The sequence below is a fragment of the Leucopleurus acutus genome, assembly GCF_964270905.1.
Source record: "Leucopleurus acutus genome assembly, chromosome: 7".
Taxonomy (NCBI): Eukaryota; Metazoa; Chordata; class Mammalia; order Artiodactyla; family Delphinidae; genus Leucopleurus; species Leucopleurus acutus.
The window spans coordinates 20,456,524-20,464,797 of NC_139150.1; the positions used below are offsets into that span (position 1 = coordinate 20,456,524).

The following is an 8,274-nucleotide window of genomic DNA, read 5'->3' on the forward strand; positions in this document are numbered from 1 at the left end:
TGCAAAGCTCGGAAGCACCAGCCACTGGAGGCGGAAGCTGGGCTGGAGGAGGAGGAAGGTTATGACGCGCGGGGCACTGTGGGACACTGTGTGGGCAACGCGGGGCGCGACGGAAGCCTCGTTGGGTCAGACCGTGGCGACGCGGGAAGTCCGGACGCTGTAGCTGCCTGAAGAGGAGGTCCGAGGCCTGGGCCCCGGCCGCGGCAATGGCGGAGAGGCCCGAGGACCTAAACCTGCCCAATGCCGTCATCACCAGGATCATCAAGGAGGCGGTGAGCAGCTCCGGCTGGCGGACGGGCCAGGGGCGGACTAGCGGGCAGGGGAAAACCGGTCCTGGGCCGGTAGCTTTGCTCACCCGCGCTTTTCTCACAGCTCCCGGACGGTGTCAGCATCTCCAAGGAGGCCCGGAGCGCCATCTCCCGCGCCGCCAGCGTCTTCGTGCTGTACGCCACATCCTGGTGAGGCGGACAGAGCTAGGCAGAGCTTAGCTGGGCATAAGGCGTAAAGAGACCCCCCCCACACACACACTGGTTCGGAGTTCGTGGCCTGGAGCCCGCAAACCCCAGGAATTATGTTCTACCTCAGTGGAGGGAGGTTCAGAGCCCTCGTCCAGGTCTTGCAATCTCTGAAACAAAATAAGAAAACAGTAACTTCGCTTTAACCCTTTTGTACAGGTAAGGGAGGGACTTACCGTGTCACAAAAATCCGTGCATGCAGGCTTTCTCGTGCCACTTCTGGGTGCTCCTTTTCCCACCCACTCCGTACGCGGCAAGAGGGCATCTGACAGCCCTTAATCTTTCTTCTTTCAGTGCCAACAACTTCGCGATGAAAGGGAAACGCAAGACACTGAATGCCAGCGATGTGCTCTCCGCCATGGAGGAGATGGAGTTTCAGCGGTTCGTGACCCCGTTAAAAGAAGCTCTGGAAGGTAACTACCCTTTCGTTTTCTCATCCAAGTAGATGTTCATCCTGTATGATCTGCTCACCTGACCCTAAGTCTTTATCAGCTGGGGTGCCTTTAAGTCTGGTAAGCAAAGTATTGGATGCGACTCCGATGGCAGGCACCACCGCATAACTGTTTGTGGTGCTGGGCGGGTTATTTTTCCTTCTGTGCCTCAGCTTTTCCAATTATGCAGTGGAGTTAGCTGCTGCAGTCTGGTTCAGTCTTGCCTCCTAACTCCCTCCCCTTCATCCTTACAGCTTACAGGAGGGAGCAAAAAGGCAAGAAGGAAGCTTCAGAGCAAAAGAAGAAGGACAAAGACAAAAAAACAGATTCAGAAGAGCAAGACAAGAGCAGGGATGAGGACAACGATGAAGATGAGGAGAGGCTGGAGGAAGAAGAACAGAATGAAGAGGAGGAAGTGGACAACTGAGAGGATGGGGAGACGCAGCTCGGAAGGTACCACTCTGAAACGCCGTACACGTTTGTGTGAAGCATTTTCGTGCTGGGCAGAGTAGTCTTAGGCAGAAGATCGAAATAAAAACTGAATTATCATCAGAATTATCATCAAAACCAGCGCTTCCCAGACTCGGAGCATCTGAGTAGCGGAATCCTGTTTTGCTTAATCAGTCTCAAGGTTATGACTTTTTGGCAAGAGAGATTCTGAACAGCTAATTTAATTGGTCAATTTGATCTCTCTTGTTTACTTACACGTATAGTTAGGCAGTTGTTGATCCCCAGTTCCCTCCCCACCCCCCAAAAAAGTAATAATAACTTCCATGCTGCCGACTGTGTTCAGATCACAGAGGCAGCCAAGGCTCAGGAAAAATTGGGGTTTGATCATGGTCAGCCTATTTGATTGTACAGTATTGGGCAATACTAGCTTACTTCAGGTGATCAGAATGGCTTAGCTTTAGGAAATTACTATAAGGGTTCGAGAGAACAATGAAATCTTTTCTCTTGTTTCCTCACTTGACAGTAACATTAACTGAATTTTGGTTTCTACAGACTCAGTTGGATTGGGCCCCTTCTATATTGCCTATAGGCATGTTACCTGCTTGGGTGGCTATGTTCCCGGCACATAACGCTTTTAAATCAACAGAGTAGAATTAGTCAAGTAAGGTTGCCGACGTCTTACTCTTGTAAAACAGATGGTTTAGTCTTAAATGCACCTCACTGCCTGCGACTGTACAGCTTCAGGATTTGTTGTCACCTCCTGGAAGGTATAAAATTCCAGGCTTTCTCTTCTTGTAGTCCATCTCCTAGACTCGTGACTTGGCTTTTCATTATTCCAATTCATGACAAGTTCCAGACTTTATTTCTTCTAGGCGCAACTTTCTCCCTCTGTGCTTCTCACCTCCTGTCTCTGTTCTGCCTCTCCTCTGCTCCCCATTCCCACTTTCTCTGTCCCTCTTTTTCTCACTTCTCCCAATCCAGGAACTCGGATGACCTGCTTAATGTCCCAAAGTGTGGTTTCCTCTGATTCCCTAGTTCTAATCTCATGTTTTTTAAAAATGATTTTGTAAACCTCTCTGAACCATAAGGGAAATCTGATGGTGCTCAGGAATCTAATTCCTCCCCTAAGCCATCCCCTTTAACTGCTTCTGAAGTATCTCTGTTGACCTTTCCTAGTTTTCTTCTCTTTCCATTTGGTGCTTCGAGCACTTTTCTGTTCGTCTCTAAGTTGAGTGCTTGGAGGTTGAAAGGTAGTGAAATGTAGTGTGACACTGTTAATTTGTTAAATGAATACAGTGGAAAGTTTGTTGATAAATGAGTGAAGAATATTGAGAAAATTATAATGCTTTGTATAAATAAAAATTCTTGTTAAAAGTGATGACTCCTCTTTAATCCTTCTTGTTTGTAAGTTTGCTTTTGGGGAGGACCACTGATCATGCACTATACAGTTCTTGGGGTGTGGACTGAGCCAGACCCTTCTAAATATGGGATCCTGCGTCACCTTGGATGACCAGCAGATGCTGCTCATTAACAAGCAGGGGCGCTGCTGCTCTTCAACCACAGTGAGAGCTTCCCATGGCTCTGCTGGTCATATACATGGTAGATGCTCAACAACTCCAAACATTTATTGAGTCCCTGCTGTGTTCCTGGCACTGTTTTAAATACTTTCAAGTATTAACTCTTAAATCCTATGAAGGAACACCGCTGATATCTCCATGATTTCAGCTATGACATTGTATTACCTCTAGATTACGAAACTGTTTCAAATCATAATTCACAGATAGATACACAAGCCCAACGCTCATTAGGTCCAGTGGCTTTTTCCTTCTCCACAGCAGAAACATCGCTTCTTTTTTTTTTTCCTGTCTCTCACATTTATATTTGTATGAAAGACAAAGCTATTCAATATATTTCTTATTTCTCCCTTGAAATTTATATTGATGCTATTTCTATAAGTTCGTTACAATGTCACAGTATATGTCTCTGGGAAAACAGCATACACTGAGTCCTTCATAGTTGGTTATTGTACAAATGATTTTTTTTTTTAAATACACTGAACTTCAGTTTTTTCATCTCTAAAATGGCAGTATTAATACCTACCTTAAAAGGAGAATTTTGAAAGATAACAGAAGACTTTTAGCACAGTGGCATGTACACAGCAAGGCCTTGTTTTTATTTTTGTTTTTCTCTTCCATACATATTTTCATTTTCCTTTGAATTAACAGAGCAGCTTCAGAATAGGAAAGAAATCATTTTTATAATCTTGTCGAAGATAATCTGTTTTCTTTCATAATAGTAGCCTAAGGAGAATGTAAAGTCTGGATACATACACAGCATAACATTTGTACTCTGTGTGATATAGACTAATCTCTGTGGCTTCTACTAGACTTAGGCACTGTTACCAAGTATTTGATTGCTTTTGGAGCAGAATATTATTTAAGGATTACCAAAATAGTTCAAGTTTAACTTCAGTTTGCTCATTCTATATTAATATATTCATTTCTAATTGTGTAATTTTTTAATTTACATAATATTGATTTATAACATAGGTTTCTTGTGTACAACATTCTGTTTCTACTTCTGTATACTCTACAACATGCTACCCACCAAAATTTTATTTTCCATTCATCACCATACTGTTGATTCCCTTTACCCATTTTTCCCTCCTCCTTGCCCCTCCCCCTCTGGTAACTGCTGCTCAGTTCTCTGTAGGTTTGGTTTGGTTTGTTAATTTATTTGGGGTTTTGTTTTAGTTTTTTATGTTGCACATATGAGTGAAATCATACGGTATTTGTGTTTCTCCACAGGACTTATTTCACTTAGCATAATAACCTCAAGGTCCATTCATGTTGTCACAAATGGCAGGGTTTCATCTTTTTTTATGGCTGAATAGTATTCCATTGTATATATACACCACATCTTCATTATCCATTCGTTGGTGAGCACTTAGGTTGTTTCCATATCTTGGCTATTGTAAAGAATGCTGTGCCACGATGAACATAGGGGCATATATCTAGAAATATATTGGGTTTTTTTTTTTGGCCGTGCTGCACGGCATGTGGGATCTCAGTTGAACCTGAGCCCCCTTCAGTGGTAGCATGGAGTCTTAACCACTGGACGACTAGGGAAGTCCCTAGAAATATGTCGTTTCTTTTTTTTTTTTTTTTTAACATGTCGTTTCTTAATTCCCATGAGCACCACTCAGCCAAGCCCTCAAGTCCCATCTGGACTTCTGTGGCTTCCTTTGAGCTCAGTTTCCTGCCTCATCTCTGCTTCCCTTAGCTTCCTCTGTGTACTGCTTGCCAAGTGGATCTTCCTGGAACATTGCTATGTTGCAGTCCCTCACTGCTTTCTGTTAAGTCAAATCCATACCTAGACCTGTTGTTATTCAAAGCCTGCTTAAGGTGGGCTCACCTGACCTTCTGTAACATGTTTCTACCCCAACATAAGGCTCCAGTCAAGAATGAATCCCCCAAAGAACTCTTCCACACGACCCTAGTTCTTACCAAACTTTGACTACCTAAGAAAAACCATGTTTCCTGCGAGTGGGGACTATAACTTAAAACTATAGAATTCAAGGACTGGGAAGAATCTTTGAGGTCATCCGCCAGTTTTTCCCAACCACACCTCTCTCAATCCTGTAGTGGTATCCGGATTTTGAAGTTTCCCTACTAGGCCAAGGTAATGTTTCTCCTCTGTTTTTAACCACAGCCCTTCATGCTTAGAGATTCTGATTTGGATTTGGAGGGTGGGAGGATTACCATCCTTACCCATGCAAAATTACAAAAAATCTCCTATTTTCACAGATGGGAAATTGAGGCTCATCAGAGAGAAGTGACTTACCGCTAATTTATAAAAGCTGGGATTCCGTTCCAATGGTCCACTGCCTTGCTTCTATTTTTTTGTTAACTAAACTTTATTTTTGAACAATTTTAGATTTACAGAAAAGTAGCAGAGTATAACCATCACCCAATTTGCCCTCATGTTAATCTTACATAACCATGGTACATTTGTCAAAGCTAAGAAAAAACCCATATTGAATTTGGTTAACCAATTTCCTTTTTTGATTGAGATAAAATTCACAGAACATAAAATTAACCTTTTTTTTTTTAATAAAGTTATTTAGTTTTGGCTGCATTGGGTCTTCGTTGCTGCGTGCAGCCTTTCTCTAGTTGTGGTGAGCGGGGGCTACTATTCGTTGTGGTGCGCGGGCTTCTCATTGTGATGGCTTCCCTTGGTGCGGAGCACGGGCTCTAGGCACACAGGCTCAGTAGTTGTGGCTCACGGGCTCTAGAGTGCAGGCTCAGTACTTGTGGCGCATGGGCTTAGTTGGTCCGCGGCATGTGGGATCTTCCCGGACCAGGGGTCGAACCCGTGTCCCCTGCATTGGCAGGCAGATTCTTAACCACTGCACCAATGGGGAAGCCCAAAATTAACCATTTTAAAATGAGCAACTCGGTGGCATTTAGCACATTCACAGCCACCACGTCTATCTAGTTCCAAAACATGTTCATCACCCCAAAATAAAACCTCATACCAGTCAAGCAGTTATTCCCCATGCTTCCCTCCCCTTGCCCCTGGCAACCACTAATATCTGGTTCTTTTTATGCTCTTCACATGCATTTAGCCTAGTGCCATGTACCTACCTGGAAGGCACTCAATAAAGTGGGAGTTTGGGCTTTTTTTTTTTACTCTTTACTTAGTAAGTAGAATATACATACTAAAAGGTACAAATAAGAGTAGAGGTTGATGGGCTTCCATGGTGGCGCAGTGGTTGAGAGTCCGCCTGCCGATGCAGGGGACGCGGGTTCGTGCCCTGGTCCGGGAAGATCCCACATGCCGCGGAGCGGCTGGGCCTGCGCGTCCGGAGCCTGTGCTCCGCAACGGGAGAGGCCACAACAGTGAGAGGCCCGTGTACCGCAAAAAAAAAAAAAAAAAAAAAGAGTAGAGGTTGATAAATTTTCACAAACTGAAGACATCTATGAAGGAATTCCCTGGCGGTCCAGAGGTTAGGACTCCACACTTTCACTGCCAAGGGCCTGGGTTCAATCCCTGGTTGGGGAACCAAGATACCAGAAGCAGCACAGGTGCAGCCAAGAAAAAAATTTAATTAATTAATTAATTAAACATATCCATGAAAGTCACACTGAGATCAATAAACAACATGACCAGCACCCTAAAGAGAACCTTCAATCTCCCTTCCAGTCACTTCCTATCTCCCCAGTAGTAGTCGCTATCCTGAATTCCAGCACAGGTTAATTTTGCCTGGGTTTGTGCTTCATATAAATGAAATCATACAATATGTTCTCTTGTGTCTGACTCCTTTTGCTCAGCATTACATTTAAGAGTCATGTCGTTGCATTCACAATACTTTTTATGGATAAGAGTGACAGATTAAGGTAAAATTATATTTTAAAGGGGGGGGTGCTAGAAGTGGGAACAGGTCTCTCAGTCAAGAATAAGAGTGACATGGGAAAAATAGATTACACCAAACAGCAACATTCTTAAATTTTCCACCCTGTTTGGGATCTTGGAGGTATCCAATGGTACTAATTATTTTTAGTTATCAATAAACTCAGAGATAGGAGAGGTATTTTGTTGTTGTTGTTTTTGGCCATGCCACGTAGCATGCGGAACTTCCCCGCCCAGGGATTGAACCCATGTCCCCTGCATTGGAAGCATGGAGTCTTAACTACTGGACCACCAGGGAAGTCCAGGAGAGGTGTTATGAAAGACCTGCTGGGCAGGGGATCTAAACGGGGGAAAAAAATAAATAGTAATTACCTCTGTGAGTTGAAGGAATATGGTTCGCAGGCAATGAAGAGAAATCCCAGTGTGGCATGGGGCAAATTAATCTCCTGGCAATTATTTTCCCAGTCTATAAAATGAGGATAGTAACATAGTTGTCATCAAAATTAGGTAAGTGAATGTAAAATGTATGGTACTGTCCCTAACTCTTTAATGCACAAAAAAGCATTACTTTCTTTCCACCACCTTCCTTATTGGAACACAGATCAGAACTCTAGCAGCTGGGAACTAAGCAGTGTCATATTTTCCTAGCATTAAGCCTCTCTGCCTCTTAGACTTGGAGTATAAGGAGGTATAAAACAGGTTTGGGGTACAGATTTTGAGAAATAAAATCTGAGAATAAGTGTAATACAACCCTCTGACATTCTTCACAGTTCAAAGTCGACTTTTCAATAATCCCCCTCTCACTTTCACAAAGGATTTCCTGGGACTTCCCTGGTGGTCCAGCAGTTAATACACTCCCAATGCAGGAGGCCTGGGTTCGATCCCTGGTCACGGGTTCAATCCCTGGTCAGGGAGCTAGATCCCACATGCCACAACTAAAGATCCCGCATGCCACGACTAAAGATCCCGCGTGCAGCAACTAAGACCCGGCACAGCCAAATTAATAAATAAGTAAATATTTAGGGGGGAAAAAAGGAATTAATTTGCTAGGGTACTGATCCTGATCCCTATTTCACTCATCTGATGCTACCAGTTCACCCAAGCCCCATAAGCCTCACCAGAGCCCTCCTGCCCCATCTTTCCCCCCCCGACTTTTGGTCAAATCTCTCATTGTACCCATAATAGGTCTGATGCCCCTATCAGACTTGGAGCCTTTCCAAAGTGCCCATGTCTTTCACATCACATCTGCCAAACTATGGTACAGAGTAAGCCCTGAGAAATTACGCTGGAATAAATTTTCTCTGAAAACTTGGAGGGCAGCCTGGTGCTGAACTCAACAACTTTAAAATGCTCAGTCCGCAAAAATGGACTTAGTTATTGTGTTAGGCACTATGGTGTTGTTTTAATGTCCTTGACATCTAATTACTCTTTCAATAAACAACCAGTGCCAAGTATGCGCCAGGCTG

At 43.8% G+C, this 8,274-nt stretch overlaps 2 protein-coding genes across 2 annotated transcripts in view; both read left to right on the top strand.

Annotated features, from left to right (window-relative positions):
- Positions 1–8,274, top strand: part of RNF183 (ring finger protein 183) — a gene marked incomplete at its 3' end in the record, with an annotated part of 359,693 nt that overhangs the window by 263,232 nt on the left and 88,187 nt on the right. The gene's annotated exons all lie outside the window — the stretch shown is intronic.
- Positions 88–2,728, top strand: POLE3 (DNA polymerase epsilon 3, accessory subunit). Its single transcript, XM_082843373.1, has 4 exons — positions 88–272; positions 373–458; positions 810–928; positions 1,201–2,728. Exons 1-4 carry the CDS (start codon positions 207–209, stop codon positions 1,371–1,373), a joined length of 444 nt encoding a protein of 147 aa, XP_082699499.1. The 5' UTR covers positions 88–206; the 3' UTR covers positions 1,374–2,728.